Source organism: Pelobates fuscus, chromosome 5 (assembly GCF_036172605.1).
Source record: "Pelobates fuscus isolate aPelFus1 chromosome 5, aPelFus1.pri, whole genome shotgun sequence".
In the NCBI taxonomy this organism is placed as follows: domain Eukaryota; kingdom Metazoa; phylum Chordata; class Amphibia; order Anura; family Pelobatidae; genus Pelobates; species Pelobates fuscus.
In genome coordinates, this window is record NC_086321.1 from 337,705,013 (window position 1) to 337,721,991 (window position 16,979).

A 16,979-nucleotide genomic window follows, 5' to 3' on the forward strand; every position below is an offset into this window, starting at 1 on the left:
TCCATTAACCCGCACAGATGCTCGTGGCCTGCTGTATATCGCGGATATCCAAGCAAGGAGTCTCTGCCCACAGCCTTGTAATCGGAGGGTCTCCAGCATATATGCCCAGTTGACTCGGTCGAATGCCTTTTCGGCATCGGTCGATAACAAGAGCAACTGTGTCCCCAACCTCCTCGCGTGGTGCTGAATGGAGAAAAGTCTCAATGTGCTATCTCGGGCCTCCCTACCCGGAATGAAGCCCGTCTGGTCAGGGTGTATAAGGTCCGGAAGTAAATGTTTAAGACGGGTGGCTATAACCTTCGTGAACAGCTTGGCATCTACGTTTAATAAGGAGATCGGCCTATAGCTACCACAGTGTAAGGGGTCTTTCCCCGGTTTCAGTAAGACCGTGATGGTGGCAGCCAAGGATTCCGTCCCCAGGATTCCTCCCTCTCCAACTGCGTTGACCGCCTTAGAAAGCCAGGGCAACAGTATATCCGTAAAACACTTGTAGTAACCCGTGGGGAAACCGTCTGGTCCAGGGGCCTTGCCCGTTTTGGAAGCCTTAAGGGCCGCAGCTAGTTCTTCCATGGATATCGGGGCATCCAAAAGTGTAGCTGATTCCGGGTCGATCACCTTGGTGATCGTTCCGGCCAGATATTCTTGTGTCGCGTTGCGTACCCTCGAGTCTGTAGAGGCTCCAGTAGGACCATAGAGGTTATACAATCGTTCGTAATATAGTCGAAACTCTTCCGCAATTTTCTGCGGGAATGGGGAAACTTCTCCGGAGGTCAGCTGGATCTTATGAATTTGTCGTTGGGGCTGGGGGCCCTTTAGCAGTCTCGCCAGATATTTGCCCCCCTTATTGGCGTGCGTGTAGTAGAAGCCCTTTGTGCGTTGAACCGAGCTAAGATGCCTTTTAAGGATAAGGTCCTTCAGTTTCCTCCTTTGCTCCATTAGTTCGCCATATGTGGCGTTAAGTTGGGAGCGTTTATGTTGGCTTTCTAGAGTAGAGATAGCAGCATAGATGTCAACCATGTCCTGCATATGGGCCTTACGCTTCTGGGACGCAATGCGTATGAGTGTGCCCCGGATTACACTCTTGTGAGCCTCCCAGATGGTGATCGGGGAAGACTCCGGGGTGTCGTTTTCTCGGAAGTATTGGTCCAGTTCCTGTTGGATTTGCATTTTAACGCCCGGATCCATTAATAAAGACGGATTGAGCCTCCAGGTCCAGGTCTTCGGTCTGTAGAGGGGTGAGTTCAGCTCTATCCCGACTGAACCATGGTCTGACCAGGTGGTTGTTCCTATGTCGGCCCCGCGGAGATGGGAGAGTCCTTCCCTCGCGATGAAGATATAATCTATACGTGAGTAACGATTATGGAGTGCGGAGTAATAGGTATAATCTTTTGTCGAGGGATGAAGGGCCCTCCAGCAATCTACTAGCCGAAGGGAATCGAGTGACTGCCGGATTGTCCTAATGTTGCGTTGTGGTATACAGCTATGACCCGTGGAGGAGTCCAGGGTCGGGTCTAATGGGGCGTTGAAGTCCCCTCCCACCACCAATATCCCATCTGTGAAGTCCTCCAGTTGGAGTAAGACATTGCGAATGAATGCTGCTTGCCTTTTGTTGGGGACATATATATTTGCTATAGTGTAAATCTTATCCGCTATGACGCCTTTGAGGAAGAGATACCTCCCCTGAGAATCCTGAACACGTTCCAGTTCTTTAAAATCCAGTCCCGTCGCAATTAAGATAGCTACACCAGCTTTGTGAGCTGTAGGGTGGTTGCAGAAGTAGTTGACAGGATAGTGTCTACTCCGTAGTCCAGGTGCCGATCCCTCCTTGAAGTGCGTTTCCTGCAGCAGGGCGACTGAGATGTGATTCTTTCTCATTTCCCGCAGCAGGTGCGTGCGCCTTTCCGGGATGTTAAGTCCCCTGCAGTTCTGGGTGAGGAATCTCAGAGGTGCACTTTGAAATGCCATTATGTTACACTTTATTCTCTTTATATTCTCCATATTTTGTATTCATTTTGATGGATTTGATATTTAATCATTTGATATACTCTATGTACTCCGTTAGAAATTACTGATCGATTGTTTATCTCTTGAAGATAGTTTTTTTTTTTTTTTTTATGTTAGCCCTAGACATATATATATGTAATTTATATCATGAATGTAGTGATGCAAATGGGCTATCATTTTTTATGTACATATACACATGTAGATTTTTTATATACCATATATATATTCTTTATTTTTTATATTTTACCATTTTTTCTGCCAGTAAAATTAATATAATCAATTCTTTGATTCAATTGGTCATCTCTATTTTTAAGGCCCAATTTGCATCTTTATTTAGGATGCTGGAATTGTAGCTACACTAAGATTGGATGTAGGCAGGTCTGTGAATTCAGACCGCATTATTCTCGAGCGCTCCAAGTGGAGTTTTGCTCGTTTTGTGGCTGTGTATATTACACATAAAGTTTATTTGCGTTCCAGCGTGGAAGACATGCGCACTCCGACCAACCGCACGTCATTACGTATGACGGCGCGCACGGCACGGACTGCGCATGCGCAACCACTAATTGGTGGCCGGACCGGCGGATTTAAAAGAGAGAGAAGACCGGCAGGAATTCAGCAAGCTCCTGAGGAAGTCGTTACCGACGAAACGCGTAGAGCACCGAGCACCCGCAAGAACCCTACATTTTTGGTATAGCAGTCTGTTTTTACATGCATTTTTAGTGTTGAAGTATTTGTGCATTTTTTTGCTCAAAGAAAATAGCATTGGCACTTTTGTATACTCTGCACTTCAGCATTTGGCACTTTATTTAAGCATTGTATAAATATAGCTGCTACCTTTAGGGGTTCTTGATTCTTCTGTGCATGTTGCACTTTTAGATATTGTCCTAATAAATTGGATTTTATATTTTTATATATGGTATTTTTATGACATTATTCTGAACTATTCCATATCATTTTATACTAGATCACCACATATCTTAATGCTTGTGGCGCCCTGTAGTCTGTACTAGAGTCCAGACTTTGTGTTCATTTTTGTATAGAGGTTGGAGTGACCTCAGAACAGTGGCTTGCCTACATTAAGTTTAAAATTTGTCATTACCTTCACCACCCACCAATTTATCCTTTTGAAATGCCATAATCACCTATACGTCCCGGCAGGGTTCCCAAATGAAGGAGGGCCGGGTAGTATCCCCAAGATGCAGAGGGCCAAGGGCAATCGCGCACCCGAGGTATGGGGCCGGCCGGCGGGCGGCAAGAAAAGAGCAGGGGGTGAGAGGGGGGGAGGACGTATGGAAGGGAGGGCGAGGGTGAGAAAGAGGGGGAAGAGTGGGAGATAGTAGAGGTTGGTAGCCGGTGAACCGAAGTCGGTACAGGGGGGTTAGGCTAGCAGTGTCTTGTGTATGTATAGGGAGTCGTGTAACTGTACGTAGGTCACTTCCCCGATCCCAGTAAGCTACCCGAGGTAGAATCCCTTCAACAGGGTGAGGGGGGAGACTCGCGCGGTAACCGGGTACGGCAGAGGGTATCTCCGGGACCAGCCCAGGAGTCCAATTTCCTACCGTCCGGTCACCAATCAACTAGCGCGAGTGTAAATTATAGAGAACGTGGGTCAAGCCCCAGCCAAGTGAGACGTCAGAGAGTCGATGGGTCAAGTACGAGGTCATCCGCTCCACCGAGCCCCCTAGTTAGAGTTCTAAATAAACAATATCAACATGTAAACAGTACGCGTCACAAATGGAGCGAGCAATTAATAACATCAAACATTATGGTCATATATACATTGCCCCCCAAGATAAAATATATGGAGCCCCTTGATGCCCACATATCCACCTCTAGCTTCCGGGAATCCTGAGCCCTATGTGTCCCCGGGTGACAGCAAGGTCAAGTGCGTCGCCGGGGGGGGGAGGAATTTCTCGGGGTCACCATTACACTAAATGATTAGGGTTGAGTGTAAACGCTGCATGCGCTGTTATGAACCAGTAGGCCTACGATGTAGCGGTAAGCCATGCAGGCGTCTCACCAACCGGGGAGGAGGAGAGGGGGGGGGACCACATCAAAGGACCTTGGTTGAGTACAAGCGTTGTACGCGCTGTTACGCGCCAGTGGGCCCAGGGTGTAGCAGTGGGTCATGCAATCGTTCCAACAGCCGGGGAGGAGGGGGGGGTGGGGGGGGGGGCTGGGGATGTGGTGAGATGGGGCTACGGGCTTCTATAACATTCCGTTCTAACACAGTTGAAAACGTACGTAGGTACGGACCTTAGGTGAGGTGCAGACACAAAATCAGCAAAACATTACATTGTATATTAAAGCTTGAAATGCAATTCCCGTTACCCCCCATCTCCCCCCCAAAGCGAACCAAGAAGGAACCAACAGTCCCCTTGTTGTCCCTGACAAGAAGGAGTCCCCCACAGCAGCTGAACATTCAACCCCAAGCAGTCTGCGCTTGGGTGAAACTCCTGAGGGATGCCCTCCACAAGACAATAGGTGCGGATACATTGCAATACCCCCCTTTTCCCCCCACCCCAAGGCAAGGTGAACCCGTTCTAGCTTGGAAAGAGTTGGCGGTTGGAGATAGACACAGGTCGGTGCCATAACCCCCATGGGACCCTCGCTTGTGTCAGAGATAGGAACAGTATCCCCACCCAAACTGTATGTCCCATTTCCCCCCCTCCCAAAGCCCATATCCCTTTGTTTAGTGCCCAAAGTACAAAGTACCTGAAACGGAGTGATAAATCAAACCTGCTTCTTGTAGACTCTGGGAGGCGAAGTCGGGTAATTGGCAGCAGCTTAAAGGATCACATCGTGGTCGGGCAGGAAGGGCATTTGAGATGTAGAGGGCGCAAACAAGGAAAGCCGTCTCGGGTCGGTACCAAGCGGTGCATGGGTCCTGGCTGGCCTCCGGTGTCACTCCTCCGGAGATAACGGATCTCCGCGGCTTCCCACATGTTGAACAGGGGGCATTCTCCCACCCCGATTTCTGGGTCCCCTTTGCGGTCTTGGTGGCGGGTTCAGTGGACCCAGGATCCAGTCAGAGACCGGCAGTGAGGGTAGGCCTAATTCTCCCATGAAGCGTGGTACCTCTTCTGGCCACCTTAGCGATATCCAACGGTTTTGATGTCGGACTTGCAGGGAGAAGGGGAATCCCCATTTATAAGGTATGTTGCGGTCTCTTAGTATTGCAGTGACCGGTCGTAAGGCCCTCCTGGCTTCAAGAGTCATCGGGGAAAAGTCATTATAGAGGGAAACCTGGGTCCCCCGGAAGGGCCAGGTCTGCCGTTCCCTGGCCTTCAGCATTATGGCGTTTTTCATTGGGAACGAGTGTAGGCAGCAAATAAGATCGCGCGGTCCCTCCTCGACCGAGCGGGGTCGCAGGGCTCTATGTGCCCTCTCAAACTCAATTTCTGCTGGGGGAGACGGTTGCAGGAGAGAGCTAAAGAGATCCGTGAGTGTGGCCACTGCATCTTCCGGTCCCTCAGCTTCTGGAACCCCACGGACCCGTATGTTGCACCTTCTCCCCCTATTGTCAACATCCTCCATCTGTCGGCGTAGGGAGAGCAACATCTCGCCCTGGCGCGCCACCGCGGTGTCAGTGGCCGTCACCCTGGTTGTAAGGGCCTCATTCGCTTCCTCCATTACAGTGATGCGGCCTGCCTGCGCGGTGAGGTCGTTACGCATCTCCGCTATCTCGGATCGCAGGGTATCCTGGATTGCAGCAATAATGGTTTGGAGGTCAGCTTTGGTTACTGCAGAGTCTTTTAGGTCCCGCAGGGAAGCTTCAATGCGGCTCAGGGCTGGCACCTCCATGTCAGGAGCCGGTGTAGTAGGCGCCGCCATTTTGGGGCTAGGGGGGCCTCCGCTCGATCCCTGTTGTGGCTGTAAGAAGCCGTCCAGCGGTCCCTGTTGCGAGCTTTTAGGGGTCTGGGGATGTTCCGGGCGTTTTGTGCGCCCCATGAGGTCAGTTAATGTGCGCTTATTCGGCTATTCGGGGTCCGGTGGAGCGGAGCACTTTCCTCACGCGGCCATCTTGGTCAGAGCCGGAACCACGCCCCGTCTTGCATCTTTTAAGAAGTGCCTTAAAACCCATCTCTTTAGGAAAGCTTATGGCCTCCAAGACTAACCAATACCTCACATACCTGTCTCTTGCCCTCTCCTAAAGGGCAGTCCACCTTATTTGATTGCAAATTCCTGTCCTAATGTGTTTTACACCCCACCTCCTATAGAATGTAAGCTCGATCGAGCAGGGTCCTCTTCAACCTATTGTTCCTGTAAGTTTATTTGTAATTGTCCTATTTATAGTTAAATCCCCTCTCATAATATTGTAAAGCGCTACGGAATCTGTTGGCGCTATATAAATTGCAATAATAATAATAATAATAATAATCTGCATGTGTGTCAGTGTGTGTATATGTGTCTGTGTATCTACATGTGTGCCAATGTGTATATCTGTGTGTCTGCATGTGTTTCAGTGTGTTTATATATATATATATATGTGTGTGTGTGTGTTTGTATATATGCATACATCTCAACAATCACACACTAACACTACATACAAATATACCCCTGCATTCCAACTCCAACACTATGTACAAACACACGTCTATGTTACACACCAAAATTATATGTAAACACACCCCACATTCAAAAACCAACACTACACATAAATACAGGCTTGCAGTCACGCCAACACCACATACAAACATTTTTCATCCAAAAACCTGTTTACATTCAAACACACAAAAACAGCTTAGAGCTAAATACAAACCTTCAAACACGGGTAAATGGTAGAGCCCCAGCTGTCAATGCAATGCTGGAGTTGCACAACAGATGGGGATCTACCTTTTAATCACCCGTGCGATAGGGAGGCCCAAAAAAAGTCTTGCACCTCTCTACTTTAGGTCCGCCACTGTGATGGGGTGGAGGACATATTTGCATGCCTGGGAAGGGGGCACAGGTTCCAGGGGACCCAAGCAAATGTTTTGCCCAGGGTCCAATCAATATTAAAGACGGCCCTGAGTCTGACTTAAGCCAAGAGCATTGCTAGAATAATATACTACAATTGAAGTGCTAAATGACACTAATTCCTGTCTAAGTGGAAGCGATCACCATGACTGCTGGGCCTTCAAGCATACGTTTCAAAGATCCAAGACCCAATGTCGGTTTCAGTGAAGGGTGATAAAATTCCTATTTTAATAACATACTTGCAAAAGTCAAATGATTGATTACAGATGTTAGTAACTATAACAGTAACAAGAGAATTGTTCTTTAGCTCAGTTTAATTGGAGTGGGCACCAATCAAACAATGAATGGAAATATGGATTACATGCTAATGAACTAGTCGACAGACACATTCAATTTGTTTCTGTAGTGACTTAATCTGCACAATTTGCCCATAAGCGCAGCACAAGGTGTGCAGCCAGAGAAAATTGCTTGGCTTAAAAACATGCAAATATAGCGAAAGAGGTATAAAATACACATTTTTGCTCTAATGATGACAAGGTGTATACAGTGGCATAGCTAGAGCTTTTGCCGCCCGGGGCTGCTCCTGAGTTTGGCGCCCCTATCTCGACCTATGTCATGTTCGGTGAAGTCGCGGACGTCCGTGGCTGCACCAGACATACCTCTTTTAAGTACTTAACGCCTCTAGCCCAACAAAACAACATTTTCAAGCTTTTTTAAGATATACACCAAATGAATACATGCATGAAAAATTAGAAATTTAATTACAAATTATCTATTAAATAGTGGTTGTATTGGGTTTGTGTTGCCCATTTGGGTAGAGTGTTTCTTTAAATAATTATTGTTACAGAAGCTCTTCACTATATATTGGTGTGAAAGGAAACATGTTTATTAAATTACATTTTTTATACACTCCCTCCCCCCCCCTTGCTGCGTCATTGGATGTATACAGAGATTTTCTTCAAAAACATAATAGATAATAAATTATTATTATTTTGGGCGTTTATGTACAATTTTTAACTTGTTTTGCAGCACTTTACAATGTTATAAAAAGGGGGAAATTTAACAATAGATGAGACAATTACAAAATATAACAGGAACAATAGGTTGATGAGGAACCTGCTCTAACGATCATACAGTCTAGAAGAGTGAAGTATAAAGCACAATAGAAAGGGCATCGAGGGGGATAACAACCAAAGGACAAGGTGGGAAAGTAGCAAAGTGCCCAGACAGGCCTAGCCAGGGGGCAGAAAGCGCAGTTGGCCCTGCATTAGGCTGTGCTCAAACACAGCTGGCATACCCACAATGCACCTCTGTGAATTTACCTCAGAACTGATAAATATGATATACCAAATGAATCAATAAATCTTACCTGGAAGTTTCTTGGTTTCGGATTGTCTGCAGCATCCTTCATGGGAACACTGTAACGACTGCAAGTGAGAGGAATTGGGTTAAGATATTGAACTTTATGAGTTAAAGGACCACTCCACTCTTCAACCCACCCCCCCCCCCAAAAAACCTTCACAGCTTAGTAGATATACCCCCAATTAATACATACGCGCATATTTGTATGCATGTATCCATTGTGGGTATAGTCTAAAATAGATTACAGAAGCTGCAGTTCTTATGACTGCAGCCTTTGTAAGCCCCCCCTTTTTTCCCGGAAGAGACTTTCAGTCTCTTCACAATGAAATAACCAATCAAAGGATTTTCATCGAGAAGCCTCTGACCTGGTCCCCAAGGGAGCTAAGGGAAGTAGGAAGGAATCCTCCCTGGCTGTTCGATTGAGTTCCCTGGTTAATTTATAAAAGTGCTGATTTCTCAAAAACTTTTCTAAAACTACCTTAGACACAATCCCTAAATCCTGAATTGGTATGGGAACCTTGAGGGCTGGTTTAGGAACCACTGAGTTATGGGCAGTGGCGAAACTAACAAGCTCGCAGGGGTCACAGCTGCGACCGGGCCCATCACTCCAGGGAGCCCGGCTGGCGAAGCATGGTGTTTTGCCGCACATGTGCAATATCCTCCCCACTCTTTCCTATGGGAAAGCATTGCATTGGCTGAGGTAATCAAAATTGATTATCTTAGCCACAGAGGAAAAGCCAGTCGCGGTGCAACTGGTGTGGGGAAAAAAGGTGAGTTTAAACAACATTTCAGTGCGAACTAAGGGGAATAAGATAAACAAAAGAGGTGATAAGAAACACAAAAGGGGTTAGAGACAAGCAGGTGAAGATGCATTTTTGGTGGTGTGGTGGCAAAATACATCTTTGCAGACAGAAATCCTTGCACCGGCCCTGTGCCTATATCTTAACGTTTCTTAATAGTCTGTTTAATGTGTATACTGTTTATTCCCACCCTATGAGAAATACCTCAATACTGAAGTGAAATTAATTCCAGATATCTCTATTTCTGAATCATCATACGAGTCATAATCATCATCATCATCTGAGCCCTTCACCAGCTTTCTTCCGATACGGACAGCATCAATATCCTTTTTTCTTGCAGCAGCAGCTTCAGCTCTAAAAACAAGAAGAGAATTAATGAAAACACGATGTTCACCCCCTGCCAAAAGCAACAGTTATAGCAAAGATAGGTGACATCATGCTGATGGACAATTATCCACCATGGTCCACTTTTAAAAAAAAACTTTTTTGAGATCAACAGAAACAGAGAAAAGTGACTAATGAGTTAGTGCTGAGCTGAGTTTTATATTTTGAACCATGAGTTTTTACTCAACTGGACCAATTGGGTTCTTCCTCAACTGGACCTATTGGGTTCTTCCTCAACTGGAGCAATTGGTCACAGTTTTAGTTGCCTGATTAAGCAGGCTGGATGAGACGGTCATGTCTCTCCCTGTGTTCAGTAACTCCGAAATACAGAAATAATATGTACAATAACTTATAATCTAATAATACCAAAATAAAATATAGGGCTTATTTAACACAGTGTACACCCTATATGTTTTTACTAGCATTCATAAGATTTTGGTATATTTTAGGTAGTACAATATACATAGTTTTCATTTGTTTATGTATACGTGGTACAAAAGTTGTCTTAAAGTCATACTTACTCTGATTCATCAAAGGCAACATTCCGGATAATGAATGCAGAACTGTAAAAAAAAAAATTTAAATAAAAAGAATAGGTTAATATATATTCTGTAAAGACAGGTTTTTTTTTCTTCTTAAAGCTAAGATCCTGACTGTACTTCCAGTCATACTCTTTGGGGTGTCATGCAGCAGTACTTATGTGTATATTTTCAGCGCATACATTATTAGTGCAAGGAGTAGGTTACCTGTGGTTGTCAGAGGCACTTCCTAATACCTGCATCATTCTGGCATCAATATTGATGTGGACCACCTTTCGTCCCCATACCTGTGTCATTCCAGTATCAAAACTGACCCTGGATGCTCTGAATTCATGTCCTTTAATAATTCTTTTCAAATGTTTTTTATACCTTGAGTCAAATTAAGGATGCAGGATGAACATATGCACTTCTGGTCTCCAGGAAATGACGCAAGGCACTAATCCCGCGTCAAATGCTATATCAGCCCTTTAAACCCTGGAGTACATCACTTTGTTGTGATTACTTAGTTTCGCGATAACATATTTATACTGGTTTGGTTTATCTAGGTATTGACTCAGTTTTTTAGTTGACTCTTTTTTTTATGACTATTTTGATCTGTCTATATTCTGGTATCCCTTGACCTTGGCCTATCTCTGGTTATTCTATTGCTATTATCTCTTTGGTTGTTTAGCCACCCTAAGGATCGGTATTAAGTTTGCATACTTTCTGAATCTAGGATAGTGTGGATTAAAGTACTGTGTTTTTGACTTTCACTGTGCCCTGACAGGCCAACTTTCATCAACTTTCTACCAAAAAGGTGACTCTTGGCATATTTACAAATTATGTCATATTTTCAAAGAAATAGTCTTGCATAATAGAATTGGGTTAAACTTACCTGTCTTCCACAGAAGACAAAAAGTCATCTCCAACCCATGCGCCAGCTGCACCATCAGGAGGCTGGTAACGAATATCCAACTCAACATAGATCTGTAAAATGAGAAAAATACAACTCCGTTGGATCAGACTGAGATAAATGTTCCTAGCAAGTATAACACATAATAGATTACATAAATAAAGGCAACATGGGCTTTATTTGATAAGTACGACCTATTTTTCTATCTTTCAGTTAAATTGTAGGGCACAACCGGAGCCAGAATTTAATGTGCAAAATGTCAACAAATGCACCGCAAACAAGTACACATCCAATCATAAAAAAGTATAATATATTAAAATGCATTTTGATCGTATCCTTCTACTTGTTCCTCTGTTTAACCGCTATGCCTGTCATCCTATAACATTTGCATGATTCCAAGCAAGCGCCACCAAGGAGTGACAAAACACGGAATGCCTTGTCACAATCCTTCACAATCCTTCTGGTTACAGCTCTATGTGTAAGGATACAAAACATCCTTACAGCTCTATGTGTAAGGATACAACCTTGCAGCAGTAAACTCTGTGCCCGTATGAAAACTCCTGGGGTAGCTCTATATAGATTGCTACAACCGCTATCCATAACTCATGGACTCATTTGTCCATAGACCTCATTATGGAATTATCTGTATCTAAAAGGTATACTGCAATATGAATGTTTGTAAATTGAATCTAAAAAGCAGTCCATACTGCATAAATCTTTATCAATTATATATATATATATATATATATATATATATATATATATATATATACATTGCCGGATATAGTGGCAATTTACATGATTTTGGAATCACTTTTGATCCAAGATGGGTATTTCTAGTCTTTTTCTTTAACCCATCACCCCCAAAATAATTGGGGCAGCCAAATGTACTAATCAGTCTGTGGAGCAGTACCTAATTGACGCCAAGAAATTGTAATACTCCTACCCAACCTGCCACATACTAAATGTTAAAAATCTGTAGTATGGAAATCACCTAACATTTCACTAAAGACTCTACCTTACCATGCTGAACATAGGTCAAACCTGATAAGGCAAGAAAGAATAGTCAGAGCATATTAGCAGTCCTTAGAATTGTCTGGGCTTAACGTAAAGTAAATAGACTGAAAAAATTGAGTAGTCAGGTATATGAGCCAAGGGTCAGTATTACAGAGGTACCGAGGGTCGATAAACTAGGCATGGTCTAAGTAGGATTACAGAGGTAAACGAAGTCAAGAAAAAAGCCAAATTTTTAATACCAGGAAATGTGAGAATGCGCTATAGAATACCAAACGGAAGCCATGAGAGGGTAAGGTTCTGTTCATGAATTGAGTTTATATAGATACTAGGGAATAGGTAACATCACAGGTATGATGCATTAGAAAATTTGATGCAGGGCATGGAGGCACCATTTAATGAGGCAGGGATGCAGTGTCCAGCATCAAAAATGGTACCGGATTGAAACAAGGTAAAATAATTAAACATGGGATACGGGGATTAACTAGTTATCATGATAGCGGCAGCCATTTTAACAATTATTGACTTTTCACTAGATTATTACAAAAAGCATATTAACCAAGTCCTAGATGGGCTCGGGATTGTTGGATATGACAAAAGTGAGTGGATATCCCTAATGGTAAGTAATCACAACTATGGGATGAACATAAGAGAAGTGAGAAGCAATCAGAAATGTAAATTATCAGAATGTTTGGAGAGGAGCTGTTTCTTCATGAAATTTTGCAGTCAACAACAAAATGGCCGCTCAGCGATATGCATCAGGGAGACCAAGCAGAGCTTTAGGTTTCATAAGGTAGAAAAGAGTAGATTCGAGTATTCGAATCTAAAAAAACAACAACTTTGTGGATGTGTTTGCATGTGTGTTATTTTGAAATTTGAAATAAGTATGCCACTTGGCAAAGCAAGTTTCAGCCATGTTGAACAAAAATAAAGGTGAAGGGAAAGAAAAAGAACGAGTGTATTGTGTAAAAGATAAGAGCAGGTTTTTAATGAGTCACAGAAATTTGTCATGATTCACAAAGAGAAAGGTAACAGCTACCAGCCTTTCACTAGAAAAAACAATGTTGGGTGCAACTCAGTTAACAGCTTGTGCAAACATACTCTAACCTTCTTCAGTACGAAATGAATGCCTTATATCTATAATTTTGCCATATGACTTGAGCTCACTAAAATTGAACGCTCCTCTTTGATAAATTTCCTTATTTTTTAGTACAGTAAGCGAAATTGACTATCTTACGTTAAACATTTTGCTTCAGTAGGCCCATTCGGTTAAAAATAAAACAAATAAAAAATAGCAGACTCCTAGAAGTTATACTCTGTCCGGCAAAGCGTCTGATCCCACTTCCCACACCATCACTTACCCCTGTGATACTGTAATTTTTGTCCACCAATGCTTCTCTGAGGATGAGACGACCACTTTGAGGCAAGTGCTGGAGGCTTATTATCAAAGTTCCTAGTAATCTTAAAAAGAACAATAGGTATAAATATATGGTTCACAGTTAATGGTAAATAGTCTTGTCATTTCTGAATAGATCGTCTCAACATTCATTTTTTTTTAATTATTTTTAATTCTTTATTTTTGTTGTGCAGATGTGTAAATAGTATTTTCAATCGTCACGACAGCGTATACAGGTGTAATCAGGTAAAGCAGTGGCATATTTGACTGCACAATTTTGTCAAGATTGTCCCTATTGTTTCTGTTTAGTAAACGAGTGAGTGCGCTGGATCTTGTTTGTTGTTCGCTGCGGCTATGAATTGTGGGTAAGGATGTGCAAATGAGTCTGACGACAGTATGAAATGGACACCGAGGAAATCTGGGGGAAATAGGCCTGCTGACTGTTCTGGAATGCAATATATTCTGCTGACTGTACTACATCTAGAATGGAATTATTTTTTTTAAAATGTCCTTATTACTTACTACAATCACTGTTATTCATGCTAACAGAGCCTACACCCAAAACAAAGATATAAGATAAAAATGTAAGTCCAGTTTTTCGACAAAGTATCTAGAGTGGAATCAGCAAGTCCATGTTTGTATATTATTATTATTATTTTATTATTTATATAGCGCCATCAGATTCCATAGCGCTGTACAATGGTAATATGAATTAGTACTCTTTTTTTTTCGGTGCTTCTATATCTTATAGTATATATAACATATACTATAACGACTTTAGTCCCACATTACCCACACATTAATTTTCTTGAAAGCTCTAATTTTATTTTATTAATTTAATGTTCGATACGGCATATCTTCCTACTTTTCCCAGGTATTCTTGAGGGTTTTCCCTTACAGAATTTATACACATCTTGTTTGTCGTAAGATTATCCCATTCAGTTTAGATCATTGCTATCCTTTTTTCATGTAGAATCACATTGTTATTTTAAGTATCCTTTTGTATTCGTAGAAAATAAGCATTCTTTTTTTTTTTTATCTCCGCTGATCATAGATGTACTGACGGCAAGAGATTCAGCGCCAACTAAACTCCTCTGCTGCTTTTACAGATATTTCACTGTCGCCAGTAGCTTTTAAAATGATTTTGAGCAAGAGAAATTGACTAACATTGTGGGAAGCTGTTGGTAATTGGATTCACAGTCTGCTTTCCTTTACAAGTTGACAGCGCAGTTTGGAAGGAGGGGGTGAGTCTTAAATCCCAAAATACAAGAAATTGTAAAAAAAAAATACAAAAATAAAATTTTAAAAATTACAAAGGATACTTAAAAGCAGCTTTTTCTGCGTAAATGACACGTTAAAGGAACACTATAGTCACCTAAATTACTTTAGCTAAATAAAGCAGTTTTAGTGCATAGATCATTCCCCTCAATTTCACTGCTCAATTTAGGAGTTAAATCACTTTGTTTCTGTTTATGCAGCCCTAGCCACACCTCCCCTGGCTATGATTGACAGAGCCTGCATGAAAAAAAAACTGGTTTCACTTTCAAACAGATGTAATTTACCTTAAATAATTGTATCTCAATCTCAATAATCACATACAGGAGGCTCTTGCAGGGTCTAGCAAGCTATTAACATAGCAGGGAATAAGAAAATCTTAATTAAACAGAACTTGCAATAAAGAAAGCCTAAATAGGGCTCTCTTTACAGGAAGTGTTTATGGAAGGCTGTGCAAGTCACATGCAGGGAGGTGTGACTAGAGTTCATAAACAAAGGGATTTAACTCCTAAATGGCAGAGGATTGAGCAGTGAGGCTGCAGGGGCATGTTCTATACACCAAAACTGCTTCATTAAGCTAAAGTTGTTCAGGTGACTATAGTGTCCCTTTAACCCCTTGAGGACCAAACTTCTGGAATAAAAGGGAATCATGACATGTCACACACGTCATGTGTCCTTAAGGGGTTAAAGGGAAATGTCACTTTTCAAGGAATGACACCACTGAAAATAATGTAAGACTTTTTATGTGACGCTTTATTTTATTGTATATGTATATTAAACATTTAGCAAGTGACATCATCATCCAGTGGCTTGTGGCACATCAATAACACAGATTGTTTCTCTTTTCTCCTTCTCCACTTAATGTGTTACTTTCTGGTCTTTAACCCCTTAAAGACCAAACTTCTGGAATAAAAGGGAATCATGACATGTCACACATGTCATGTGTCCTTAAGGGGTTAAAAACCTCTGTCTCAATGAAGATATTCGATTCAAGTTTCTGGGAGGGTTCTATGCTGATAGACGGGTGTAAAGGTTATTGGATTCTTTTATAATGACCGGAAAGTGCAGAGCTTTATATCATGGATTGTTTTCTGTCACCTGCACCATCCTAGCATCAGTGAAGAACATGTGATGTCATGCATCATTGTGGCATCATGGTTTATGCGTTACCACTTCAACTCAAGTCTCTGTGATACCCAGATTTTTGGGACAGCAGTTACGCATGTTCTGTCATCGCTCTGATGGTGCAGGCCAATAGATCCATATCTCCTGATATTTAAACCCAGACCACACTTAGACCTGTGCCCTGTTGTGATCTTCAGATACCCAAGAGCGTGCTTCTGTTTGTAGTTATTTCTGTATTCCTGACCCTGGTTAATCTATCATATTGTTGATCTTCTGTTTCCCTCTGATTTCAGCCTGTTCTTGACTATATGATTTCTATGATGTTCTTTAAATCCACACGTAACTGCTCAAATACACAATAAATAAAAAACACTGTTTAGTAGATATAAACCAAATGAAAACTTGCATGCATTTAATTATGTATTTTCTAATTGGGGATATATCTAAAAACAGCTTGCAAAACCTGTAGTTCTCGTCTGCTGCCTTTGCAAGCTTTCCCTATCTAACCCTGCCCAGACTTCCTGTGGTTTTCCAATCACAGACTGCCCATACAACTCAATGAGAAGTCTTTGTAAGTCAGGTGCTCTGGGCAATTGCTACCTCTTGAGATCAGCTGCATTGAGCTAATGAAACCAGGAAGTAACATTACCTGTTGTCTGTTTGAAAGCCAAGGGGGTGTAACCAGTTTTATTTTTAAAAGTGTCAATTTCTAATGAAATCTGCACTTATTGCAAAATGAAAAAGAGGACACATTCCTCACGCATAAAGCTTTTCAGCAAGCTAAAGTTGATTAGGGGTCTGGATTTTCCATTTGAGCTTTCTATTTTCTATATGATTCTGTGTGATTTTCTATATGATTCTGTGTTCATTTCTCATAAACAGATTAATAACATTCCACAGATTGCCAGGACAGACAAGATGGAGGCACTCAGCTGAAGGATAGATATAAACACATCAGTGAAAACTTCTATATTTCATTTTCTTTTTCGGACCTCACAAGCACCTATTTGTTATTTTTAGGGCATAAGTAAACTTAATATTGAAAATACTGAGAAGAGACATTTTCTCTCTATGACCAATGCATTGGTCCTGTTTAACTGCATATTGTCTATCTTTTAAAATATTTGTAATAGGGGTGGGGCCTGGCTGCAGAGCAGAGAGGAAGCATGTCTTAGCAGCTGTCAGGATCGGGACAGGGATCCAACACGCAGCGTACAAACAGTAGCCAG

At 42.3% G+C, this 16,979-nt stretch overlaps 1 protein-coding gene across 1 annotated transcript in view; it reads right to left on the minus strand.

Annotated features, from left to right (window-relative positions):
• Positions 1–16,979, minus strand: part of LOC134611650 (fer-1-like protein 4) — a 192,427-nt gene that overhangs the window by 132,327 nt on the left and 43,121 nt on the right. The window contains exons 4-8 of the mRNA XM_063455751.1: positions 13,316–13,415; positions 10,923–11,014; positions 10,031–10,072; positions 9,330–9,479; positions 8,333–8,390 (exon numbers count right to left, since the gene is read on the minus strand). Coding sequence (XP_063311821.1) covers positions 8,333–8,390; positions 9,330–9,479; positions 10,031–10,072; positions 10,923–11,014; positions 13,316–13,415 — 442 coding nt within the window. The remainder of the gene's footprint in view (positions 1–8,332; positions 8,391–9,329; positions 9,480–10,030; positions 10,073–10,922; positions 11,015–13,315; positions 13,416–16,979) is intronic.